This window comes from Neofelis nebulosa, chromosome 15, assembly GCF_028018385.1.
Source record: "Neofelis nebulosa isolate mNeoNeb1 chromosome 15, mNeoNeb1.pri, whole genome shotgun sequence".
NCBI lineage: Eukaryota > Metazoa > Chordata > Mammalia > Carnivora > Felidae > Neofelis > Neofelis nebulosa.
In genome coordinates this window covers 18,592,265-18,619,315 of record NC_080796.1, presented here as the reverse complement: position 1 = coordinate 18,619,315, position 27,051 = coordinate 18,592,265, and the positions used below count along the sequence as shown (strand labels likewise).

General features: G+C 45.7%; 1 protein-coding gene across 2 annotated transcripts; it reads left to right on the top strand.

Moving 5' to 3' along the window:
- The first annotated feature begins 1,258 nt into the window (after positions 1-1,258).
- On the top strand, positions 1,259-25,575 carry SLC19A2 (solute carrier family 19 member 2). 2 transcript variants are annotated; one of them, XM_058702124.1, is made up of 6 exons: positions 1,259-1,657; positions 7,738-8,325; positions 18,941-19,163; positions 20,689-20,881; positions 21,219-21,360; positions 23,616-25,575. In XM_058702124.1, exons 1-6 carry the CDS (start codon positions 1,460-1,462, stop codon positions 23,742-23,744), a joined length of 1,473 nt encoding a protein of 490 aa, XP_058558107.1. In that variant the 5' UTR covers positions 1,259-1,459; the 3' UTR covers positions 23,745-25,575. The 2 variants fall into 2 exon arrangements, with proteins under 2 accessions (XP_058558107.1, XP_058558108.1); XM_058702125.1 differs by lacking the exon at positions 1,259-1,657 and adding an exon at positions 1,723-3,502.
- Positions 25,576-27,051: the final 1,476 nt, after the last annotated feature.

The following is a 27,051-nucleotide window of genomic DNA, read 5'->3' as shown; positions in this document are numbered from 1 at the left end:
GATCACACTTTGAGGCTCACCGACAGATGTAAATACCACCAACTGCATTTCTTCCGATTAATCAACTCACATATTTTGGTGTATTCACTTGTGCAGCCTTAAAAACAAATCTTTCCCTTTCCTGTTAGGTCATCCCATCCCCCACTGATTTTTGTGGCTGGTGTATCTCGTTGCAAAAAGTGTTCTTTGCTGTCACAGGAGGAAATTGAGCTCCATGTGTAGTAACATGTATTAAAGCAAAATAGAGAGTTCAAAAATGCGCTCTGTGAGCTTCTGGCAGGATCTGCTACTTTGCAAATACCACACAGGAGAAGAATGCTTTAAATGGTGCAGCTCAGTCTGCGGTGGAAGTTATCGGGAGAGAATCAGGCTGAGCCAAGCAGAAAGAGGCTCAGAGAGAGATGAGAGAAAGCACCGGGTATTCTTGTCATGCTTTGCCCTTGAAAATTATGCCAAGACTCTTTGTTTTTAATAAAGAGATCCATATTTCTTGATTGCTTTAGTGACTCAGGATTTCCCACTTTCCTTTTAAAACACAGGCTATCGCTACGGATCCGTTTGCTTTCTTTGTATCCTGCTTCCAAAGAGGACCGAGATAAAGCTAAAGCCCTTTCATCAGGACTCCATTACGGTCCTTCTATTAAGGGACTTGCTCGTTCCTCGTCTAAATGTTCCACCCGCTTTCTTCCGTTCGGTGTCTTGGTAAACGCCCCGAGTGCTTAGATCCCGGGCTTCTAGGGTCTGTGGCAGACGAATGCAATTTAAAACACGAAAGCTGCAGGCGGAAAGGTTTGGCATTCCCTCCCACCCCGCCCCAAGGTTAAATCTTGGCCGAGACTCCCGTCAGGAGGGTCTGAATAAACGCGCGTCCAGAGGGACTGTGACTAAGAACCGGAGACAGTGAGTGTGTGGAGGAGCGCGTTCCGTTCCGTGGGGATTAGGCCCACGGGGAAGAACCCCAGGCCGCCCGCGAGCGTGCCCCGATTACTCCCGGCCTGACTGCCGCGCACCGGCTCCAGAAGCACGCTTTCCCACTCGTAGTCCTCCATAACTTTCTGCACTAGCAGGGTAGGTCGGGGGACGTCAGCGGACTCGCGCTCAGCCCGCGCGGATTCTCCTCTGCTGGGCCGACCACCAATGGGAGAAGAGTCCAATTCCAGGCATCCGCCGCGATTGGCTCCGAGCCCGGGGGCGGTGGCGGCGGGGGGCGGACCCGGGGGCGGGTCTCGCTTTGGGGCTCCGGTGCTAACATGTGAGGCGTCCGCAGCCGCGGAGGACTGGAGTGCTGCCCGCGGAGGCCGCGGTTCGGCGAGCGCGACCTGGCTCCGCCGCCAAGGGCGAGGGGCGCCGCTGGCGCGTCCAGGTGCCCGCGCGGGGGCAGCGCTCGAGCATCACCGCGGCGGGCGTCGGAAAGGGAACAGCTAGGGGCCGGGCCGCGTCCCCGCCCTCCGCACCGCGAATGGATGTGCCCGGCCCGGTGTCCCGACGGGCGGCGGCGGCCACCGCGCTCCTGCGTACGGCCCGCGTGCCCCGCGAGTGCTGGTTCTTGCCCACGGCGCTGCTGTGCGCCTACGGCTTCTTCGCCAGCCTCAGGCCGTCCGAGCCCTTCCTGACCCCTTACCTGCTGGGGCCGGACAAGAACCTGACGGAGAGGGAGGTAGGCGCGGCGGCGGGCTGGGGGCCGGCGCGGCCGACCGCCGGCGCTCGGGAGGCGGCTCAGGAAAAGAGCGAGTGGAACGGCTCTCGCTCCCCGGAGGCTTTCTGGGCAGGGGTTTCTTGCCCTTCCGCAGCTGGCAGGAGGCTCGGGGCCGGCGCTGCGCTACTCCATGCCGTTTTTCTGGCGTCTGTTGGATTTGTGGGGCATGGCTCGTGTCGGGGTGGGGAGCCCCAGCACGCGTGTGCGGCCGGCGGCGTGCTCCTCACGCTGCTCTGTGTGGTTCAGCTCCTCTCCGCCCAGATTGGTCCAGCAGTTCCTGCTGGGGGCGGGAGGGGGCGCTGCGGGGTACTCGGATAAAACAGTGGAAACCGCCAGTTGTACTTTGGACAAAGGTTTAGTAAATGATGAAAGTAGGGAACCATGGGGTGCCTGAGAGGCTCCGTCGGTAAGCCTCAGACTCTTGATTTCGGCTGCGATCACGATCTCGTGTTTGCGGGATCAGCCCCCTGCAGGGGCTCTGCCCTGAAGGCGGGAGCCTGCTTGGGATTCTCCATCTCTGCCCCTCCCCTGCTCACGTGGCGCGCGCGCTCTCAAACTTTGTTTTTAAAAAAGAAGAAAGTAGGGAACCAGGTGCGGAGTAACCCCTGCTTTCGGAATGGATCTTCCCTCTCCTAGCCGCACCCTCCTCCTCCCCATACCTTACTTTGTTTACCTTTGACTGGATGGACGTGCTCAAATAAGGGCAGGACAGCAAACAAAAATCCATCACCTTAATTTGTTTTGACTTTTAATTAGGTGAGGCTTTTTGGATGTGCTCGAATAAGGGCAGAACGACAAACAACTATCCGTCCCCTTAATTTGTTTTGATTTTTATTTAGGCGAGACGTTGTCCAGGGACATGCTGCCCCCCAGCCCCCAAATCCTACCTCCTGGGATAAAAGCAGATACTGAGATGGTGTCACATAATTGGCATTTAATTACAGTTTGTCCTGCATGGTGAATTGTTGGTTCACAGATGTTAGTTTTGCTTTTCAACCACAAGCCTGAAAGCTGAAGCCTGGTATTCTTTTCTAGAACACTACAAAGGGTGAAAGATGAGTGGGCATTTATTAGTAAGTATTTATTATTTTTCCTATGCCTGCTTTTCCTTCCTTCCCCTCCCTGCCCTAGTTGCTGTGAAATACTTCTTCCATTTAAAGTTTACTCTTCTTCCTGTGGTTAGTAATCACCTCTTTTGAGTAGCAACTCACCGTCCCTGCATAACAGGCCAGAGCAGGATATAATTATTCACAGTCCAGTTTGTTGTTGGCTTTGCCTTTCCGTTTTCAAGGATGCTTAGCAGGGAATTGAAAGTTGGTGTTGGATCCTGGATTGAGGGTTTCATTTGAATTTCTCATATTGTCTTACCTTCAGAAAGTATCACTGACTTTTACCCAACTTCACCTCTTCTGTTTCTCAGTCTTTTGGACCACTCCACCAAGGACTGTGACAGCTTTTCATTCCCTATTTGAAGTTTAACATCGTTAACATTTTACCATTGTGAACAGAATAATTTTACAAGGAGAAAATGACTGCAGTAAATGAGAGAGAATGATTCTGGAGACCCAGAACTACCACTGACTCTGAAGCAGAAATGATACTTCCTGAGCTGCGAATAATGAAAATTTCATGTGAACTGCCATGTGATATGCACAGTCTGTTCACCTTGCTGGACTGAGGGCCACATGGGGAGAAGAAACATGCTCTCTGTGTTGATATTTGAAAGCTGATCTGTTTTGCATATGCCCTGGGCCGAGAGTTATGTCATGTGTCATCATGTGCCCTGTCTACTCAGAGCCTTCTGGGGTGAGAGAATATGTTCACTGGCATTGGGGCCGGACAGGAGTGCTAGGGCCCGTAAATGTTTGCTGATTATGTAACAAACACCTAGCACATTCCTGTGCCTGCAAATTGGAGGAGGAGGAGGGCAGAGTTTGAAGAGAAATCTGGTGGTCTAGAAAAGAGTGTCATTTGTTCGTGAGTACCTTGGGACCTGGGCTGATTCTGTTGTTGGTGCACAGTATGGCTCCGGTCACCCTCTCCAGAACCCTGGGTTTTTGGAATATCTAAGAACTGAAATAAATAGACAACTTGTTCTCCTTCCTGACTTAATGCTTGCTTTCACCAGTGCACGGTTAAATGAAAAATGTTACATGACTTTTAGGCACAGTGAATGTCAGGCCATGGTCAGTGATGTTCTGAAGTTTGTATTTACCCCAGAAGACTTCAGAAGGGCCAACGTAGATCATCTTAAATGGAGCTATGGTTAACCAAGTCCAAAAGCAAAGGAAGGAGAAGAAGGACAGAATTTCCTCTATCTTTGCGTGCTTGAAGGATTTTCTTCTTAGATTTCAGGAAAAATGTTAACCCGTTTTAGGTACCACTTTATAAGTTTTAAACAGGTTAAAATGGACTCTGTTCTAATAGTTGAAAGCCAGTCTTTTAATAAAATAAGAGTTCCATGTCACCAGCACTGTTTTATTCTTTCATCTTTTTTAGCATATGATTTGACATTCACCACCTTTCTTTGATTTTATTTTTTTTTAACATTCTACTTATTCTGTCTGGTATTCAGAGTCTTACAGAATTTGGCTCTTACCTCCTTGACAGCCTTAGCCTCTGCTACGTCTTTCTTCTTGCCTTCTTCCATGTGCCCAAGCTCTGTCCACATTAATCTTCTAGTCCAAAATCCAGTATATCCAGTCTCTCATCTACTAACCTGTGCTCAAAGTTGTGATCTCTGCTTGGAATAAGCTTCCCCTACCTACCTGCTGATCTCTTTCTGTTAGCCTCTACCTTTCTTTTCCTTCAAGGTCCATATTTCCTAGCTCTCTTACAATGATGTATGAATATATATCCTAATTAGGTTCAGAACAGAAGTTTTATGTTATTTTATTTTATTTTATTTTATTTTATTTTATTTTATTTTATTTTTTATGTTTTATTTTATATCCATACAGCTTGAAGTGTTGTGTAAAGAAGAGCTTATTAGCTACTTGTTTACTTGAAACCTGATTCTAAAATAAAGTCTAAATCGAATTAGAGCTTAAGATGAACATCTGTTCTCTCTTAACTTTCTGTATCTCAGAAAGAAAACGCAAGCAAACTCTGATCCAAAGCCTGGGGGCAGGCACCTGACGATAAAAATCAGTTCCCTTTGCTCACATGACAGATTTTACCCGAGATAAGAAGGTATTGTCTAGGGTATGGACAATAAGAGTCTGTAATGTGTACATTTTTGCGCGGAGGAAGTTTCCCTTCAAGATTAAAAGTACCCATCGAAGAAACATTTTCCGGTGTCACAGTTTGTCGGTGGCAACATTGAAAGAGAAAGGATCTTTTGGAGACCCAGTGGCTAAGCTCTGGTGATTGTGTGGTCATTACGTCTTTGTGAATGCCCTATAAAAGCGCCTCCATACCGGTTGAAAAAGGCGCAGGCCATAGACGTAACCCTGGAACGTAGTCCATGATCAGTAACAGGTTTCCAGTTGAAGAGATGAGGCTTTTCAGTCTGGTAGATTCAGAATAGCGAGGTTCTGATCCTCCCTCTACCGATTACTTACTAGCTGTGCTAACTTTGGATAATTGACTTAACCTTCCTGTAAGGCCCAGTTTCCTCAGTTGTAGAATAGAGATAATAAAAGCATTTACCACTTAGGCTGGCTGTTTGGATTCAACGACACAATGTAGGTAAGGCAGGTATCGTAGTGTGTGCACGCCAGCGGACGTTGCTATTATGATGCTGATAACACTGAGAGGGACATTCATTCATCCTGGGCTGATCTCTTTCACTGGAGATGAAATCGGTCTTGTATTTAGAATGAGTAAACAAGAACCCATCCCTTCCCCCACCGTCACACCTCACCCCACTTGCCTTTAATTTCATTACTACGCGGCCTTACAGGTTTGGCAATGTTACTTTTCCTCATCTTTATCTTAACCGTGGTTTCGCGTTAGGAGTGGATTCGACTCACACATATAAGCACTTTAGGTTGATATTTGAACGGATGAGGGGCACCGGGGTGGCTCAGTTGGTTGAGCAAAGCCTGCCTTTCAGAAAGCACTTAAAAATTGGGGCCACCGACCCAGACTTTGAAATGGTCATTTGAGAAACTGGCTTCCCTGTATCCACACTAGGACCTTGCTAGACCCTGGGGTAGGCGTAAGAGAGGGGAAAGTCTCCTACGGTGATTGATGCTGCAAGGGTGGGGATGACAGTTCAGTTGATTTACGTAGTTATGTTGTCCCAAAGGGTCTGCTTCAGCTTCAGTCCTCAAGGCTTGAGACCTGTAAATAAAGTGGAATGAATGATTTACATGTATTCTCTCACTTGGTCCTTGCAGCAGACAACCCTGTGGTTGCAGGGCTTACCCTTCTTAAATTTTTTTTTTTTTTTTAATGTTTATTTTTGAGAGACAGAGTGAGACAGAGCGAGAGAGGGGGAGACACAGAATCCCAAGCAGGCTCCAGGCTCTGAGCTGTCAGCACAGAGCCCGATGCTGGGCTCGAACCCAGGAACAATGAGATCGTGACCTGAGTAGAGTGCCACCCAGGCGCCCCAGGGCTTACCCGTCTTTTACTGATAATGGAGACTAAGGCTAAAGGGAACTTAAAAAAAAAAAAAAAAAAAAAAAGCCTTGCCTGTAATCACACAGCAAACGATGGGAGTGAAATTCCAGCGGGGTCTTTATGGTAGAACACTTATTGTAAAGATACCTCTACTTTATCCCAACTTTAAAAATACATTAAAAAGAAAACAAAAACTTCTATTTTTTTTTTTCATATTTCAGGCAAGCAAAAAGAAGGACATCAAAGCTGCCTATAAGCCTGTCATCCACGGATAATTATCCTGTCAAGACTGTAGGACAGACTTATCCTCTTGACCTGTTCCCCCAAAGAAATTAAACTGAAAATCAGAGAAACCTAATCAAACAGTGGGATCAAGGCTCCCTATTCTGTGGGTAGAAGTAAGAATTGATGATCATTCCCAAACATTTATCCATTTCCAACACAGTTATTGAGTCACGTATCCACACAGCAGGCTAACTGGAAGGCCGTGGCAGGTCAACCCTTGAAGAGTCCACCCTTTTAAGGCAGTGGTCCTCAGCTCTGGCTCAGATAAAATCTCCTGGGAGGTCGTAAAGACTTGCCTTTGGCTGGGCATCCATATTTATTTTTTTTTTTTTTAATTTCTTTTTTCAACGTTTTTTATTTATTTTTGGGACAGAGAGAGACAGAGCATGAACGGGGGAGGGGCAGAGAGAGAGGGAGACACAGAATCGGAAACAGGCTCCAGGCTCCAAGCCATCAGCCCAGAGCCTGACGCGGGGCTCGAACTCACGGACCGCGAGATTGTGACCTGGCTGAAGTCGGACGCTTAACCGACTGCGCCACCCAGGCGCCCCTGGGCATCCATATTTTTAAAAGCTCCATGGGAGATGTGCAACCACGGTTAGGAACCAGTGCTCTGCGGTAATTGGGGAGACAACACGTACAAAGCAGTATGGAGAGCTCTGAATGTTACAGTACATATATTACCTGCTCCAGCAAAGTCTTCCAGGATGAGGAAGGCTTTGAACTAGGCCTTGATGCCTGGGGAGGATTTTCAGAAAAAGATCATGGGTTGGGTGCCTGGGTGGCTCACTCCGTTAAGCATTAAGCATCCGACCCTTGGTGTTGGCTCAGGTCACAATCTCCCGGTCTATGAGTTTGAGCCCTGCCTCAGGCTCTGCACTGACCGCGTGGAGCCTGCTTGGGATTCTGTCTCTCCACGCCTCCCCTCCTCACACTCATGCACGCGCGCACGTGCGTGCTCTCTCTCTCTCTCTCTCTCAAAATAAATAAACTTTAAAAAAAAGAAAAAAGATGATGGGGCAGAAACAGGGAAGTATATTCCAATTATCAGAATTGCTGTCGAGATTTCTTCGGTCAGTAAGGATTTATCAGAGGTGTTGGTAGGTTGTTTTATGAGAATAAATGGTTACGAATATTCCCGGTCCGTTGATCTCACTAATAGGTTTTTAATTTTCTCTTTTTATCAGGTCTTCAATGAAATTTACCCAGTATGGACTTACTCGTACCTGGTGCTGCTGTTTCCTGTGTTCCTTGCCACAGACTACCTCCGGTACAAACCCGTTATTCTGCTGCAGGGACTCAGCCTTATTGTCACGTGGTTCATGCTGCTGTACGCCCAGGGACTGCTGGCCATTCAGTTCTTGGAGTTCTTCTATGGCATCGCCACAGCCACTGAAATCGCCTATTACTCTTACATCTACAGTGTGGTAGACCTGACCATGTACCAGAAGGTCACGAGTTACTGTCGGAGTGCCACCTTGGTGGGCTTTACGGTGGGCTCCGTCCTCGGGCAGATCCTCGTCTCCGTGGCAGGCTGGTCCCTGTTCAGCCTGAATGTCATCTCTCTTACCTGTGTTTCGGTGGCTTTTGCCGTGGCCTGGTTTCTGCCCATGCCACAGAAGAGCCTGTTCTTTCACCACGTTCCTTCCACTTGCCAGAGAACGAATGGCATCAAGGCACAGAATGGCGGCTTTGTAACCAACACCACGGCTGCAAACCACCTTCCAGGGTGGGAGGACCTGGAGTCAAAAATGCCTCTAAATACGGAGGAGCCGGTAAGTGTGGCCTTACGTGCCTTGCGGCGGCTGCTCTGGCTGTTAGAGCAACGATGACAAAACAGACAGGAAAACCCCTCTTGCTAGCCCTTGTATTCATCTTGACTCAGTTTTTTTATCCTGGGTTGGTTCACTGGTTCATTCATTTATTGATTAAAGAGAGGGCAGATTTATATTAGGGATGGCCAATACATTCTGTCCTGGGGTGAATAACCTCCAAAGTCAGACCAGCACCACATCATACTGCTTGTGTCAGAGAGGTCTTAAGAAGCCATAGCAGGTGCACCTTGGGGAGGGGGGGGCAGGGCTCAGTCGGTTAAGCGTCTTAATTCGGCTCAGGTCATGATCTCACCCTTCGAGAGTTTGAGCCCCGCATTGGGCTCTGTGTTGACAGCTCAGAGCCTAGAGCCTGCTTCGGATTCTATCCATTTCTGTCTCTCTCTCTCTCTCTCTCTCTTAAGTATAAATAAACATTTTTTTAAAAATTAAAAAAAAAATGGGGCGCCTGGGTGGCTCAGTCGGTTGAGCATCTGACTTTGGCTCAGGTCATGATCTTACAGTTCGTGGGTTTGGGCCCCACGTCGGGCTCTGTGCTGGCAGCTCAGAGCCTGGAGCCTGCTTCGGATTCTGTGTCTCCCTCTCTCTCTGCCCCTAACCCACTTGCACACTGTATCTCTCTCAAAAATAAATAAAAAGATTAAAAAAAAAATTTTTTTTAATTAAACAAAAACAAAAAAAACCAAGCCACAGCAGGAGTTGTCTCTTCCTCACCTTTCTATCCCTGGTACTGGCTATACAAAGAAAGCCCTCTGAAATTTTTACTGCATAAATAGTTGAAATGATTCCAATAAATGATGAACATCCTCCAGTTTCTGAATTGACGCCTAAAGTATTTAAGGTTAGAAAGTTTTCTTCCTCTTCTGTGCTGGAAGCGATGTCTGATTTTCATTTTCTTTTTTTAAAATTATTCATTTATTTATTTATTTTTTACATTATTTATTTTGGTGGGGGGGGGGGGGTTGGGTGGGGCAGAGAGAGAGGGAGACAGAATCCCAAGCAGCACAGAGCCTGATGTGGGGCTTGAACTCAAAAACCACGAGATCATGACCTGAGCCGAAGTCGGATCCTTAACCAACTAAGCCACCCAGGCGCCCCCTGATAATTCATTTTCAAATGACATTTCACCAGAATGGGGTAGTAAGGAATACCACAGAGAAGATAATCACAAGAGGAAAATCTAAGATGGGTGACGGAATACATATTAATTAAAAGTGTGGCTATGAAATTGTCTCTTAGAAGAGAGAGGTATGGCATCTGAATAATCCGTCCATCTGCTCTGGCTAGCCGGGAAGGTTAATTGCTTCCCCTAATCACTCACCCTTCTTTATAGCTTCTTATCTTTCCAACAGGTTGTAAGCTGTGAGGGGCAAGGTTCATTCCAACCATACCAAATTGGTCTCAGTTTTCATGGGACATGTTTGGAAACAAGCCTGTTAAAATTCTCACTTTGCGGGGCGCCTGGGTGGCGCAGTCGGTTAAGCGTCCGACTTCAGCCAGGTCACGATCTCGCGGTCCGTGAGTTCGAGCCCCGCGTCAGGCTCTGGGCCGATGGCTCGGAGCCTGGAGCCTGTTTCCGATTCTGTGTCTCCCTCTCTCTCTGCCCCTCCCCCGTTCATGCTCTGTCTCTCTCTGTCCCAAAAATAAATAAAAAATGTTGAAAAAAAAAAAATTTAAAAAAAAAAAAAAAAAAAAAAAAAAAATTCTCACTTTGCAGGTGGGCTCTATCAGTCCTAAAACCATGCTCCGGGGCCCTTATAGGCTGAAGGAGAGGAGAGAGCCTACAGGAGGAAAGTCTTTGGCTCCTCCCCTGGAGTTAACTCAGATTGTTTCAATGTGGCATCTAATTAGTCTCTTCTGCCTACCCCCACCATTCACTTGTGGTTACCAGTTGAAACGTAGGTTTATTCATCCCCAAGAGCTTGAGCTTAGGTGACACTCGCTGTGAAACTTGGATTACTGGGGCACCTGTGAGCGGCATCAGTCAAAATACCAGGGATTAAGTAGGAATGAATTGCCAGTTCCTTCATGTTGGCAAGTCAACCCAGGGCTGATGGAGGAGGGAAAGAGTTAGAATCATCTGGAGTACAAAAAAGTAGAAAGCTGTAGATCTCGTGTAGTAGAAAAAAAAAAGAATAAGGATCCTTTGCTAATAGTTTCAAAGATGTGAAATGGCTTTAGTGGAAATTAGTATCCATATACATATATATAATACCTGTATACATATATATCTCAAATATTAACATTGGTCATAGTTCTAAAGATTTTTATAGACCAGTAAGTTTTAAACCATTTTGAACATAGTAAGAAAGAGTAAGAAACATAGTAAGAAAGAAACACATTTTACATAGGAACCAGTACCATTCATAGGTGTGTATATATTTTAGATATAACTGAAGCAGAGGTTTTACAACACTTGATTCTGGTACGTTCCATTCAGTTTATTTTTTTTTATCATGCAGATCACTGCCCACTAGATTGACTTTATTACCTGTTAATGAGCTGTAACCTACCACTTACAAAACACTCTGTCCTAGACCAAGACCAACTTGATGTTTGTTGTTTATACGCAAGATGTCAGTACTTGACATGCTGAAGAATTATGAAATTCTAGAGTTAGAAGTGATTCTACCCACAGGTCGCAGGACCATCAGAGCATCTTACAGTGACAAGGGACTTTAGATCTCATCAACCCTCTCATTTTAGAGATAAGGATTGGGAACCGAGATTAGTGACTTATGCAGAACTGCGCTGATATACTCCGAAACATAACTAAAGAGCATATAGGAGACCCCCCTTGATCTGTACTTCACTCCATGAAGTCTTTCCCTGGGGTGACAGCATGGTGAGAACCATCGTGTTGGCTACAGTGTGGTAAAAGTTAGACTCAGGTCAGTTCCATGATATCCTTAGTTCCGCTGCTGACCCCGTAACAGGCAGTCGTGACTGCTGGACAGCTGTTCGGGGCCCAGACGATGCTGTTTCTCTTTCACGAGCCTGAAGGAGAGTCAGAACATGGCTGTCGGGGATCATAGTGCCATTTGAAGTTGACAAAGCCCATAACTGAACCATAAATCATACTGTAGTAAATACAGTAAAAAAAGGGGTAGGTAGACGGGTGGGTGGTTTGATCTTGATCTTCTGGAAAGGGAAGATGAAGTAGGAGTCAGAGTGATAGCCCTTGTCCGCAAGTTACCTTAAGGTGTTTGTGAGTCCTTTTCAGAATGAGCCTGTTGCCGTGGGGCCCAGCGTGTTGACATTACAGCAGAGCTGGTGATTTTCTTTCCTAAATAGGAAACGGGATTCCTTCTGTGCTTGGCTTGTAGTTGGATTTGCTTTATTTTAAATTGCTCATTCGCTGGAAATGATGTAACTTAAGCCACTTCTTTAGCACAGGCCATGGCGCGTAATGAATACCTAATAAGTGACACCTGTTAACATACCTATACTTTTATTGGTAGACAGATACCCTTTGCTGTTAGTAAGCATTCGCGTTCTTGGCGTATGTGTGTGTTTGAGCTTTATAGAACACTGACTGTAGCAAAATTAGTGTTTCTACTTTGTATGCAAGTAAGATCATTTCCAGCAGCAGACTATAGTGGGTTTCGAAGGAAGGGAAGTTGAAACCTGGGCTCTCGTACTCGCCAGCAGGGTAATCTTGGGCACGTTTCTTAATTCTTTGAGACTTAATTTCCTCATTTGTCTGTCTCCCTCACCGGGTTATTTCAAGTATTAAATGCCACAATGTAAATGAGGGAATGACCAGGTTACCTCTGCTCTTAACCTTATGAAAGATGTCACTAGAATCTGGTAGTGATTCCATACCACTAATTCTTTAACCGAGGCCACTCTTTTTTTTGAGAGAGAGAGAGAGAGGTGGGGGGAGACAGAGGATCCGAAGCAGGCTCTGTGCTGATGCGGGGCTCGAAATAACAAACCCTGAGATCATGACCTGAGCTGAAGTCAGACGCTTAACCGACTGAGCCACCCAGGGGCCCCCCTGAGGCTACTCTTAAGTGTAGAATGTTAAACCAGATGGTCACTAAACTTTCCTTAGCTCTAGGATACTGACTTTTATGAACTGATTGATCTGAAGGCACTTTCTTTCTTCTGATAGGTAAGGAACACATACTATCATAGAAGTGGTTTAATTTCAGTCATCAGCCCTTGACTTAAATCTTCACAGTTTAGGCATTAAACCCTAACTATCTCCCCTCTCCCCCATATGTTTTCCTATTGTATATAGAATAAATTCGAAAATTCTCATTACGGACTATGAGACCTCATACAATCTGACCCTTTGCTAACCTCTCTGACCTTATTTCACCCCTGTGCGCCGCATGGCACTGACCTGAAACACAGCACTTATTCCCACTTTAGAACTTGGATCCGGAAGTTCTCAGGCAGGACTGCCCTTCATTCTCATCTTCATGGCTGGTTCCTTTATGTCAACTCAGGTATCAACCCAGAAGTCAGCTTTAATCACTACTTGCCAGTCCATTACCCTGTTTATTCTCTTCATGGTATCATTCTTACTGTCAGCTGTCTTGTCTGTGTGTTTATCGTCTGTCCTCCTTACCAAAATGTCAGTTGAAGGAGGACAGGGACTTTTCTGCTGTATTCCCAGGATCTAGAACATTGCCAAACGCGCAGTATGGGCACTCGTCAATATTTGTTGGTTGCATAAGTGAGTCATGATAGAGTACAGAGGAAAGGAGCATGTATTGAGCACTTGCTGCATACCGCGCAGTCCTCATTTAGTTCTTCCAATAGCCTGTTGAAGTAAACATTCATTTCCGTTTTGTAGCAAAAAGCCTAAGGCTTAGAAATTGGTTCCATCTGCAGGCAGGCAGGTGTGTTTCTGTCACGCTTCATCATTATCATCTCAGCTCTCATTCATTTTAACCTGGGTGCTGTGCTAAGTACAGTGGGACTGTACTCCCACTTAACACTGTGGGACAGTGTGCTAAGAATCTTAGGTTCATGAGCTCGTTTAGTTCTTACTAAGAATGTGTTGTAGGTGTCACTGTCCCCATGTTACAGTTGAGGGAACTGAAGCGTATGTCAGATAACTCACCCAAAGGCACCTAGAAAACAGCACTGTCAGAATAAACCCAGATCAGGGCGCCTGGATGGCTCAGTCGGTTAAGCGCCAATTTTGGCTCAGGTAATGAACTCGCGGTTCGTGGGTTCGAGTCCCGTGTCGGGCTCTGCGCTGAGCTGAGCCTGGTTGGGATTCTCTCTCTTCCTCTCTCTCTGCCCCTGCGTGCTTGCTTGCTCTCTCTTTCTCACGCATGCTCGCTCTCTCTCTCTCTCTCTCTCTCACTCAGTAAAATAAACCCAGATCTAGTTGACTTCAAAATCCTCTATAATAGAGACCCCTATTCCTTGGTAGAGAAATAACTCCAAGTTTTGTTATTTTGGTTTTTTTTTTTTTTTAATTTTTTTTTTTAACGTTTATTTATTTTTGATAAATAAATAAAGAGAGAGAGACAGAGCATGAACGGGGGAGGGTCAGAGAGAGGGAGACACAGAATCTGAAACAGGCTCCAGGCTCTGAGCTGTCAGCACAGAGCCCGACGCGGGGCTTGAACTCACGGACCGCGAGATCATGACCTGAGCCGAAGTCGGCTGCTTAACCGACTGAGCCACCCAGGCACCCCTGTTATTTTGTTTTTAAGACAGCATCAGAACCCCTTTTTTGAGTGAAATCTGAAACCGTGTGCCCATTTTGATAAACGAGTGATCTGAGCCTAGGGGTGGTGTGAGTGGGCCCAACTATGGAATATTGCTTGGTTTTCATTCCACTGAGATTTTCCTAGCATTTCAGGGAGAAATGGCCTTTATTTACTTAATTTCAGGAATCGCTATATATATATATATATATATACACACACACACACACACACACACACATACACACACAATATACAGCTAATAGATATATCATCTGAATAGGAAAAAAATTTTTACTGATTTTTATAAAAAAGACTCCTTCATTTTTTTAATAAAACAAAACAGAAAACTACATAAAAAGAATTCAGAATCCTCTGAACTGCTGCTCCCAAAGATTACCACTCTTAATAGTTTAGTGACCTTCTTCCTAAACATCTCTTTCCATATACACATGTGTATGTATTCATAGGTATACATTTTATAGTAAATGAAATTATAATCTACATGTAGTTTTGTAACTTGATAGTTTTTTGGTTTTTTGTTTTTTGTTTTTTTTTTACTCAGTGTTATGTAATACTTGCTTTCCGATGTCTTTTCATGCAAAATAGCTTTCTTTCGGAATCCAAAGAAATGGAACCATAATGGTGCAAGTGACTGGTGGGAGGTTTGTGTTGGGCTGGTAGTCTCCCCCCAGGCTGGCTCTGAGCACAATGCCACAACTGTTGTGTAGAAACTTGTGTGAAGGACATAGTCTGCCTTTCGACCCTCCCTTTTTCCCTTGTGGTCGCAAACCGTTCCCTCTGGATGTCTCCAGTGAGACCCCTGCCAATGGGTATGTCTGAGTTGGGATGGAGGGGAGAGAGTGTGTACATGGCTGCACTCCCTCCCTGTTACAGCTTAATGCCCTTGAACTTCAGGTGTCATCTCCCCCTGAAAAAGAATAGCCAAAGACAGGCCTCTAAGCCAACTCTTAGCAGGTTGTTAACGCCCTAACTTCAGGTTTAGGAACTAAGGCTCTGTGAGCCTACGAGGCCAAGGCAAGAATGACTATTCTTAAATTTTTTTTTTTAACGTTTTATTTATTTATTTTTTTTTTTAATTTTTTTTTTTTAACGTTTATTTATTTTTGAGACAGAGAGAGACACAGCATGAACGGGGGAGGGGCAGAGAGAGAGGGAGACACAGAATCGGAAGCAAGCTCCAGGCTCTGAGCCATCAGCCCAGAGCCCGATGCGGGGCTCGAACTCGCGGACCGCGAGATCGTGACCTGGCTGAAGTCGGACGCTTAACCGACTGCGCCACCCAGGCGCCCCAAACGTTTAATTTATTTTTGAGACAGGGAGAGACAGAGCATGAACAGGGGAGGGTCAGAGAGAGGGAGACACAGAATCTGAAACAGGCTCCAGGCTCCGAGCTGTCAGCACAGAGCCCGACGCGGGGCTCGAACTCACGGACCGCGAGATCATGACCTGAGCCGAAGTCGGCCGTTCAACCGACTGAGCCACCCAGGCACCCCAAGAATGACTATTCTTGGAGCAAAATAAGTGCACAACGGGCCAGAGCAGGAGAGAGAGTGTCCTAGAAGCTTTTGATGTGTGGCGAGAACTTTACTGTTGCTAAATTGCAAATATACTACAACGGCATCTTCTCCCGTGCTTTTGTTGCTTCCTTTGCCTAGAATGTTCTTCATTATTTCTCTATTCACATCTGTCTCCCAAAGTCTATCTCGAACACCAATTCTTCCTTGATACAGATTTTACTTTGTTTTGTTTCTTGTCTTGTTTCTTAATAACAGATGTATGTTATTCCCATCAGTTAAGGCTCACTCCGTACGTTTTTACTATGTTTCGGATATTGGAACATCACCAGCAGAGGAAACAATGATAGTCCTCTTGTCATCAGGAAAATACGTTTGCTGTTTGTAGCAAGAGTTAGTATCGGGACTGTGTCCTTCAAAAGCACTTAATAAAAAAAGCAAATGCGCTCGAAAATTTCCACCCCAGCCATTGTTTTTGGCTACAGATGAGTCTCCCTCTGCACAACGGGGCTGAGAAAACAGGGTATTCTGTTTACACCTAAAGGTTCTCGTGCCCCTCAAGACATGTGGCCTCCAACCAACAAGAGCAGGTTGAATTGTGCGGCTGCCACCGATGTATTTACAGATCTGGCACGTGGCTCCTGTCACACATCCTGGCGCTTATGTGCTGCTTCACGATGAGCTCCCCTTTGCTCCATTTGGGTTCTCTCCTCTTCCCTTCCCGTGTTAGCCACAAAAGTGTAAGTTCCCATCGCTCAGGAAGTAGGGCATACTTGGATAAATTAGACCTTAGATAGGAGTTAGAGACTTCTCCTGGGGTGTCTGGGATTTCATGTTGTCTTTGTGGCATGGTGTGGGGATGGCACATAGCTCGGTAATGCTTCGGTTCGCCGCATTACAAACGCGGTGGCTTTATTACTTCATTATAGTGGTAGTATTTCCCATTGTACAAGCATTGGGTGATATAAAATATAAAAAGCACAGGAAAGAATATTAAAATCACTAATCACCTTACTACCCTCTAGGTAGAGAACTGCTGGTAATATTTGGGTCTGGTTTTTCCTAAGGTTTCTGTCTCAACCATTGCTCTACAGTGAATCGGTCAGTTTTAAGGATAGGAAGTTCTCACTGACAAACCCTAACTGACCAGTGATTTAATAAGGTTACTAACGGTTGCTTATTCTGAACGTCGCTTGCCACCGTGTGGGGAGATGTGGGGTGGCATCTCGCTTTGGCTGAAACTTGCAGTCTTTGACCATCTTTCTACCTTCACTTGGTAAACAGTACATCGTTGCTGGGTTGATTACATGCAGCTATGCTACTGTTCATAAAGCACTAAAAGAAAAAGTCATACTATATATATATATGCAAACGTGCACACACACACACATCTCAGAGATTTCGCATGTCCTGTCCCAGACCACCGCAATAAAGCAAACATTGGAATAAAGCCAGTCAAATGAATGTTTGGATTTCCCAGTGCACCTACAAGTTGTGTTTACATTATACTGTCAGTGTGCAATGGCAGTATGTCTGAAAACAAACAAACAAACAAACAATGCATGCACTTTAGTGTAAAAATACTTTGCTAAAAACTGCTAACCGCCATCTGGGCTTTCAGCACATTGCGATCTTTTTGCCGGCTGCAACTTGTCCGCCAGCACCTGCCGCCCCACCTTGCATTGTACGTGGTGGAGACGGCTTCTTTCCTTGACCCACGTGAGCCAGCCTCTGCTGGCTTCACGCTTTTCTTCTGCGGCCTCTTCGGCTCCCTGAACCTTCACAGAATTGAAGAGATCGCGAGGGCCTTGCTCCGGGTTGGGCTTTGGCTTTGGCTTAGGGGCAACACTGTGGCTGTTTGAGCTTCTATCCAGGCCACTGAAACTTTCTCCATGTCAGTGATAAGGCCATTTCACTTTCTTATCAATTGCCTGTTTCCTGTAGTAGCACTTTTGATCTCCTTCAAGAACTTTTCCCTTGCATTCACAAACTGGCTACTGTTGGGCACAAGAGGCCTAGCTTTCTGCCTGTCCAGGCTCTCGGCTTGCCTTCCTCACTGAGCTTAACCATTTCTAGCTTTTGATTTAAAGTGACAGACGTACGCCTTTTCCTTTCACTTGAACCCTTCGTGGCCACTGTAGGCTTATTCCTTGGCCTCATCTCAATATCGTTGTGTCCCAGGAAAGGGGGAAGAGGAGGGAGACTAGCCAGTCGGTGAGCAGTCAGAACGCACGCGACTTGCCCTGATTAAGTTGGCCGTCTTCTGTGGGTACGCTTCATGGCTCCCCAGAACAACAACGGTAGTAACTTCACAGGTCACCATAAAAAATGTAATAGTAGGGGCGCCTGGGTGGCGCAGTCGGTTAAGCGTCCGACTTCAGCCAGGTCACGATCTCGCGGTCCGGTCCGTGAGTTCGAGCCCCGCGTCAGGCTCTGGGCTGATGGCTCGGAGCCTGGAGCCTGTTTCCGATTCTGTGTCTCCCTCTCTCTGCTGCCCACCCCCACCTTCTCTCTCTCTCTCTCTCAAAAATAAAAAAATAAATAAATAAACATAAAAAAAAAAAAATGTAATAGTAATGAGGGGCGCCTGGGTGGCTCAGTCGGTTGAGCGTCAGACTTCGGCTCAGGTCGTGATCTCGCAGGTTGTGAGTTCGAGCCCCGCGTCGGGCTCAGTGCTGACAGCCCAGAGCCTGGAGCCTACTTCCGATTCTGTCTCCCTCTCTCTGCCCCTCCCCCGCTTGCGCTGTCTCTCTGTCTCTCTCAAAGATAAATAAACGTTAAAAAATTAAGTTTGAAATCTCGTGAGAATTCCCAAAATGTGACGCAGAGACATGAAGTGACAGATACTAGAAGAAACCTGGCTCTGACAGGCTGGCTCCACACAGGGTTGCCACAAACCTTCCATTTGTTAAACACACAAATTTGCAAAGTGTAGTGAAGTGTAGCACCATAAAATGAGGTAGGCCTGTATATATGCCATTTATATACATAAAAATAGGGGCACCTGGGTGGCTTAGTTGGTTGAGTGTCCAACTTCGACTCAGGTCATGATCTCACAGTTCATGGGTTCAAGCCCCACATCGGGCTCTGTGCTGACAGCTCAGAGCCTGGAACCTGCTTCGGATTCTGTCTCTCCCTCTCTCTCTGCCCCTCCCCTGCTCACGCTCTGTCTCTCTCTCTCTCTCTCCAAAGTAAATAAACATGAAAAAAAACATTTAGATGCGTAAAAATAAATAAGCGCTTGCCTTTCACAAGGAAAAAGACGAATAGAAAACAGGGTCTATACAGTTGCTTTCTGTAGTTGCCTTCACAGTATTTGCACCTTTCTCTCCGTTTGCTATGAAGGAACCCACGCCGGAGCGGCTCCTCGTGCTGAAGGTCCTGTGGGATGACTTCCTGATGTGCTACTCCTCCCGGCCTCTGCTCTGCTGGTCTGTGTGGTGGGCCCTGTCCACCTGCGGCTACTTCCAGGTCGTGAACTACGCACAGGGCCTGTGGGAGACGGTGATGCCCTCTCGCGATGCTGCCATCTACAACGGCGGCGTGGAGGCCGTGTCCACCCTCCTGGGTAAGCGGTGTGGGGCAGCACATTCCCCCGGAGGTCAAGTCCGCCACGATCTGATTTTTCTCTCCCCTCGGGAACTGGAGGTGACCCCCAAGGCCTGGTTTATTTGTTTTGAGCTCTGGCTTTCTGCTTTAGGGAGAAATTCAGCAGTGCTCCAGTTGCGGGTGGCCGTGATTCGCAGACTGGAGTCCTTTATACCCTGTCGGGAAACCCAGCGTACTGGTTTGCAGAATTGTCCTCCTATGCGGGTTTGCGCCATCTCCGGGTATTTTGGGTGCCTCCGTCACTTGATGTGACGCTTGGGAGTGGCGTGATACAAGTCTGTGACAATAACTAGCACACGTTGAGTGGTAATATGTACCAAATGCTGTCCTAAGGACTTTAGGTATATTAACTCAGTCCTCACAAAATTCCTGAGACAGTTACAGTTAGTATCCCCATCTTACGGTTCAGGAAACCCAGACTGATAGGTTAATAACTCGCCCGAGACAGTACAGATGGTACCTAGTCGCGTTAAGATTTGAACTCAGAGCCTGCGTCCTTGACCATTATATTCTGTCGTCCCGTTCTAATTTGTTGGCCTATCTCATACGGTTCTTTTTTTTTTTTTTTTTTTAATGTTTATTTATTTACTTTGAGAGACAGAAGGCGAGAGAGAGGGGCACCCAGGTGGCTCAGTCGGCCGAGCATCATCCGACTTCGGCTCAGGCCACGATCTCGCAGCTCGTGAGTTGGAGCCCCACGTGGGCTCTGTGCTGACAGTTCAGGGCCTGGAGCCTGCTTCGGATTCTGTGTCTCCCCCTCTCGTGCCGTGTGTGTCTCTCTCTTGTCTCTCAAAAATAAATAAACGTAAGAAAGAAAAAAAAAAGGCAAGAGAGAATCCCAAGCAGGCTCTGCGCTGTCAGCACAGAGCCCAGTGCGGGGCTTGAACTCACGAACCGTGAGATCATGACCTGAAATCAAGAGTCTGGACGCTTAATCGACTGAGCCACCCAGGTGCGCCCCCTCGTAAGGTTTTTAGACGGCATTCCGTGCTTTCTGTAAACACTTCTGACTGTGTCTGGCACTTAGAAGGCACTCTGCACATCTTAGCTATGGTTACCAGCGTCATCGTTTTCCCAAAGAGAGGAGATGCCCTTTTGCCATGCTCTGGACTGCTGCTCAGGCAGGAGGAGAGACGATCCCTCCCGCCGTGTCGTGTGGTCAGGCCGGAAGCAGCGGCTCTCTGACTCCCGCCTCTGCGCCCGCCTCAGCACCCCGTTCCTTGGCGGCACCCCTGGGTCTGCGTCCTCCCGTCTCCTCGCCAGCTGCTGTCATTCGGTCTCTTCGTGGTCTCTCACTGGCTCCAAGTTACTTACTCCGTCAAGTCCCAAATTCTCTGCCTTTCCAGGCCCTCCATAATCTTGAGCTACCCTATTTGTAAGTTACGAGATTTTAAAATGTAATAACCCAAGCTGAATTTTTAGTTGATTGAAATTGCGTTTGTGGAGCAAAATAACTAGAGAGCTTTTCTCTCTGCATTTTGTAGGTGCTGTTGCCGTGTTTGTTGTCGGCTACATAAAAATATCCTGGTCCACCTGGGGGGAGATGATGCTGTCTCTGTTTTCTCTGCTGATCGCCGCCGCGGTCTACATCATGGATACCGTGCAGAACATCTGGGTGTGCTACACGTCCTACGTCGTCTTCAGGATCATCTACATGTTACTCATCACTATAGCAACGTAGGTGTTCTGACTCAGGGAAGCGCTAGGAAAAGCTGTGACAGGATAAACTTCTTGGTCTCTTCACAAACCCATGAAAAAGTGTAGGTTCTCCTCCCGAGGGAGCCTCGAGGGCGAGGTTCATTTACGTCCTTGGTCCCGTAGTCCCGCTCTGTTCAGATGCCTGCATGAGATTTACAGCATTTGGCAACAAAGTGCCTTTCACTTGGTTGGGAAGGGAATTGCCCAGCAGCAGAAAGAAGGGGCTGCTCTTCATAACTGAAGCAAAAGTCGTAACTACCTGGGGAGTAATTCCTGTCTACTCATCCTTTTGTGTTTTGTTTTGTTTTGTTTGAAGTTTTCAGATCGCTGCCAACCTCAGCATGGAGCGCTACGCCTTAGTGTTTGGTGTCAATACCTTCATTGCGCTGGTCCTGCAGACCCTGCTTACTCTCATCGTGGTGGATGCCAGCGGCCTTGGCTTAGAAATTACCACCCAGGTAAGAGTTGTGTTTCGACACGCAAGGTGTTCCAGTCATAACGGCAGGTGATCAGAGTGACCAAGTCGAGCATGCCTACTGCGAGCCCGTTCAAACAGTACAGACAGATATAAAATAAAAAGTAGGAGTGTTCCCTCCTTCCTTTGGCCACCCCCGTCCTGCGTTCTTTTCTCCCTGGAGGATGGTGGGACCGTCATCTTTTTGGCGAGGACCTAGAACGTTTTTGAGCCGTCACTCGAGAGCCTGACAGAGGCGAGAAGTAATGTTGGTGCCCGCCCTCTAGGCCGAGCTTTTCCGCTGCCTCATCCATCATTTCCCTCCTTTTTTTTTTTAAATTTTTTTTTTTTAACATTTATTCATTTTTGAGAGACAGAGACAGAGCATGAGTGGGGAAGGGGCAGAGAGAGGAGGAGACACAGAATCCAAAGCAGGCTCCAGGCTCTGAGCTGTCAGCACAGAGCTCGATGCGGGGCCTGAACCCACGAACTGCAAGATCATGACCTGAGCCAAAGTCAGACGCTCAACTGACTGAGCCACCCAGGCGCCCCCATTTCCCTCCATTTTTAATTCTATACGTGGAATACTAGCTCCTGTGTGTGAGATGCCCTGCTTCGACTCACCCTTCTGAAGGCTCCTCCCTTCTTTATTAAAAATGCCACCCGCCCAAATAGCAAGGTAATGACTTCTGATGAACAGCAGTAAGATTCTTAACATATGACCCATTGAGAAAACACCTGCACAAACGCCCAAAGCCAGCGTGGACACTCTTATTCATTCTGGAACCGTGTGTCGTGTATGCCTTCGTGCATTGTGAGTTAGTAGGTGGGGCTTGCTCTGTACTTTGGCAGAATGGGTAACTGAATCAAAAAGTGCCTACCCCACCCCCACCCCCAGCCCAGCCCAGCCCAAATGATTCCTTCTCCATTATTCCCTCCACACTTAAGATACTAGTTTTCTTTCGATACAGAGACCCAGCACGTTAGCAGTAATGAACTTTGTACTGAAAAATCTAAAAGAGAAATCATAATCACAGTTGGTAATGTGCACTAAGTGCTTCCTGTGTGCCAGGCACTCTATAGAATTTTACAGAGCTGCAGGCAGGATTGGACATCGAGAGAACGAGTCTGAGAGATGTTAAGTAACGTTCAGTGTTGTTTAAGGTCACGTGGTCAGTAGTAATGTGGCAAAGCTAGGATTTAAACCAGCTTCAAGGCCTAATTATCTCTCCCTGGATGGTGGTGCCTCAGAAAGGTGGGCGGGGAGTGGGGGGAGTAGAGCGGGAGCGCATTACTTTCTGTTTCCCAGTCACTACCAGCAGTGAAAAGCTTGAGAGGACTTCTCAAGGGTTAGGCGCTCAGATTTGGAATGGAGGGTGGGAGAGAAGCCAAGTGCTTGTCATCCTGCTGTAGAAGCGGCGGGTTTAAAAATACGGAATTACAGAATTTTGCAGGCTGTGCCGAAATTCGGCCATGATTAATTAACAGGTTTCCTATAGGAAAATGTATCCAAATTGTAAAGAACCTGGCTCAGAGTGACACTCTTACCGCACAACCGAGCCAGCTTCTAAGTACGTCGTGAGTTATTTTCAGAAGGTGATGATGAAGATGTTGGTTAACTATATAGTCACCTTAAAATACTGGCCTAGAGAAGATTCTTACAAAAAGTCATCCTATGGCGGAATATAGTAGACTCTCTACTGCCCTCCTCTGGGGAGGAATAGAAGTTCTTTATCTTCAGAATTTGGCCTGGTGGTCGGTCGTACTTTAACCTATCAGCTTGAGGGAAGAGACCGTGATGCAATGGTAACAACAGCAACAAAAATAAAAGCAGTTTCAATTATAACAACAGCAACAAAAATAAAAGCAGTAGTATTATCAGCTTTAGCGTTGTGTGGATAAACACACATGATTTCATCCCTTCCCAGTGACCCAGTAAAAAATGGGCGATATTGTGACTTCCCGTTTTGTAAACGAAACCCAGGCTCAGAGATGAAGTATTTCGGTCAGAGTCACCCGGCTCGCCGGGGATGGAGTCCAGATTTGCGCCGAGGCGGTCAGGCTTCAGTACGACCACGCCGTGCTGCCTCTTGCGCTGCCCGTGCCGGGCACATCGTGTGAGCACACGGAGTTTTTTGAAGGTTTATAGAGACCCTGAATATACCTTTAATCATAGGAGGTGTTCACCTATATCCAGTACAATGTCTCCTCTTGTAATCGATAATTCTCTAAATTACTTCTTTTCCCTACCCCTTTTAGTTCCTGATCTACGCCGGTTATTTTGCACTCATCGCTGTGGTTTTCCTGGCCAGTGGTTCAGTTAGTATTATGAAGAAATGCAGAAAGCAAGAAGACGCGGAATCGAGTTCTCGAGTAACCACTTTGTAATACACTGCTTAGCAAACTCTGCACAGCAACTGTGCCTGGACATATTTAATTTTTTAGTATGTAGACGTGTTTGTGAACGTGCTTTTTAAGGCTTCAGAGCAGCCAATTGACTCTGCCTTGTGCTCCTAGAGTGACAATCCTGTTGAGGGGAGTCAGAGGCGGAGTTTATCTGGCGGATTATTTATGGAAGCTAATTGAAGGATTACTGTCTTCTGATAACAAAAGTGAACTTGATTTTGAAAGCCGGGTACTCAAGAGCACTCAAGCAACACGTGGCATTTATACTTGACGGTGAGTCTGGTGTCTCAGAGGCCTGGTTCGGGACCGGGGCTCTGCGGGCCACAGGATACTATGTTCCAACAGCATCTGTGTCTGTTCGACTTCACTCGTATCTCTTTGTTACTCATGTGCATTTGTGTTTCTACAGATGAAAGTTGTTTTTAATCACCGGCAATATTTGCTCTGGTTTGGTGTTCTGTCCTATTGGGAATGTGTGTCATTTCGAATTTTTAGTTATTTTTAAAACACTTATTGTATGAATGTTCTCGGTTTCCATCTTGACAATTTTGTATTTGTGTAGATTGTCTTTAGAAGTACACTTTTGCGTTATTCATATGCTTCCCAGAGAAGCTCTTTTAGTTAGAAAATAAGGCAAGTTTTGAGGCCTGCTGATAAATCGAAATGAAGACACCTAATCAGAAAACTTAAGTTCTGTTTGCCTATCTCTTAGCCTTGAGTATGAAGGACTATTAATCCTATAAGGAGAAGATCATCTATGAGCTAAAGATACCACTAGCCCAACCAGCTCATTTTGTATTTGCACTCCCTTTTATTTCCAGAATAAAATGAGAAGTCTTTTTTTTTTTTTTAATATCTTCATCCCTATTTATAGTTTTTATATGCTTTGTCCTTCTTATCCAAGATCAAGATGTCATTAGGAGTTAGATTTGTTGGATTATTACGAGGCCTTTTCAAAAACTGAGACTCTTTTTGATTATTTCAATGGGACAGGAACTAGGATAGACCTGATTCCTGCATTTTGTACATTAAATCTGCCTTTGTTTCGAAGGGCGGATCATCTTGGAATATCTGCTTAAAATAATAATTGCTAGTGGTTCCATTTCTAGGGTACTTAGAAAAAATGTTGTGTGTATATTTAATTCTGTAATTAGTCTACCAAGTGGCTGCTAGTGTATGTGAGTCATGATAGCTATTTGAAAGCCAACTTTGTTGCCTTACCTTGAAAAAAAACCTAGGTTAATTTATTTAGAATAACACAGGTACACAGTGTGACTACTAGTTTCAAGATTCCGGAATTGACATATTTGTTTAGTGTAAGCGGCAGTTCCAGAAGTAAATGCAGATGAGTATAGGTCATTTGCCATTCACCTTCCCTTCTGATCAAGGGAAGGAAAAGAACACTAAGGGAAGGGGAAGCGATGTTATGAAAGTACAGCCTCTAATTTTATACCTTATCTTTGGCTTTGCTGCGTAGGGAATTGTTCACTCAGAAACCAGTAGAAAAGTGATGTTCAAGGGATTTTATTTAATGTTTTTTAATAAAATGATGGTACAATCACATCACTCATGTTACCAAAGCAACATTTCCCTAGAATTCAATTCAAAGTTTGTGGTGTGCGACTGGAGCCTTGACTTATCGAGGACAATAACAAGGTCATCTCCTGGCCATATTTATAGAACGCCCAGACCAGTTTGCAAGTTGCGCTGTGTGCAGTTTTGCAGAGAAGTGAAAAAAAAAAAATCTGTACATTTTGTCCAACTCTGTATAAATTATGAAATTATTTTTATTAAATCAATATTTTACATCCTATGTTCTCTTTTTTAGTCAGATTATTTTAAATGTATTTGTTTGCTTCAGTGGGAGCTTTGGATTACGTATTGAAACCTGTTCATTATAAGCCTTCCCTCACCTGGCCTTGGTATTTAACCTTGTTATCCTGTTCATTCCTCCCACTGCTTTGTGATCCTTACCTTGACTCCTCCCCCTTATTTCTGTCATTTTCCCTGTTATTTCTAGCACCACACTGCACTGTTTGTTTTTCTCGGTCTTCCTCTTGGCACCTCTCATCTCTCTTTTTAAAGCACTCGTCCTCTGAGAAACCAAAAAGACTCACGTTCCCTTCAACGTTAACTGAATTTTAAAAATAAAGGAAATTCAGTCAAATCAAGGGCGGAAGGTGCCATGGTAGTTTGCAACTTCCTAGCCTCTTTGTTCCAGCCCCAAATATTCTGACATCCGGGAAAGCACCTTCTTTTGCCATCAGTTGAGAATCACTTGTTCATTATATCCCAGAAACCAAGTCACTCGTTTCTCACAGTATCCAAAGGGGTACCTTCCCTTTAATATCCCATCCCTAAATCTGCTTCATTTGAAGCAATTCATTGATTATCAATCAAAGATTCATACATTTTCATGCCAAAAAGTTTTTTAAAGATATTTTGAAGATAAAGCTTTCTGTCCCTACAGTTCTATCCCCTGTATCTTGATGCCTTTCGGATTGTAAGCCTTCTGAGCTGGGACCGTGTCTTATTTTCGTCTTTTTTGTTGTATAAATCACATCCTAGTGCCATATGAATATTCAACTACATAAATACTATGTAACAGACTTAATACCTGCCAGTGTAACAGCTAAATGCCATTACTTTTTTTTAAAGTGCATCAAATGTACTTTAACAGGAAATGTTAAGATTAAAATGCTTATCAATGACCTCCATTCCACTAGACGGTTTATTCAAGGCATTGTGCTCAACATGGTCGAGATTGGACACCTGTTTGTTTTACTTACTATGGTGGCCTCCTTGTCACTAATCCCTTACACCTGAGTAACGTGTTTTAGTTTGGAAAAGGCATTTGTGAACATCCCCTCCTTTGATTCTGGAAAAGGATCTTGTGGAGGTATTGATTACTTTTTCATCAAGTGATGCTGGTGTGATAGAAGGGAGTTCAAATTGCTAGGTTTGCCACTCAAAGCAGGGCAACAGTAGGGAAGTCACTCTGTTGACCTTCAGTGTCCTCATGGGTAAGTGGGAATGACCCGCAAAGGCAAGAAAGCGTATCCGAAAGCACCCGCACACTGGAGACACAGTACGGGACTGAGAAATCTGTTCCTTCATCCTTTGTGTTTACAATTAGCTTGTAGCCGTGAATCTCAAAATTGCACTTTTCAAGGGAAGCTTTTTTTTTTTAATGTTTCAATCAAAATGGAAACAATCGCAGGCTTTCAAACACCTCCTCCCCTTTTATTTTTTATTTTTTTGATGTTTATTTTGGAGAGACAGAGCATGA

Bases quoted from the DNA above. Each gene is read 5' to 3' on its own strand.
- SLC19A2 (XM_058702124.1), top strand. From the start codon at position 1,460: ATGGATGTGCCCGGCCCGGTGTCCCGACGGGCGGCGGCGGCCACCGCG. The intron at 19,164-20,688 runs GTAAGCGGTGTG...TGCATTTTGTAG, and splicing joins GGCCGTGTCCACCCTCCTGG to GTGCTGTTGCCGTGTTTGTT. The intron at 20,882-21,218 runs GTAGGTGTTCTG...TTTTGTTTGAAG, and splicing joins TTACTCATCACTATAGCAAC to TTTTCAGATCGCTGCCAACC.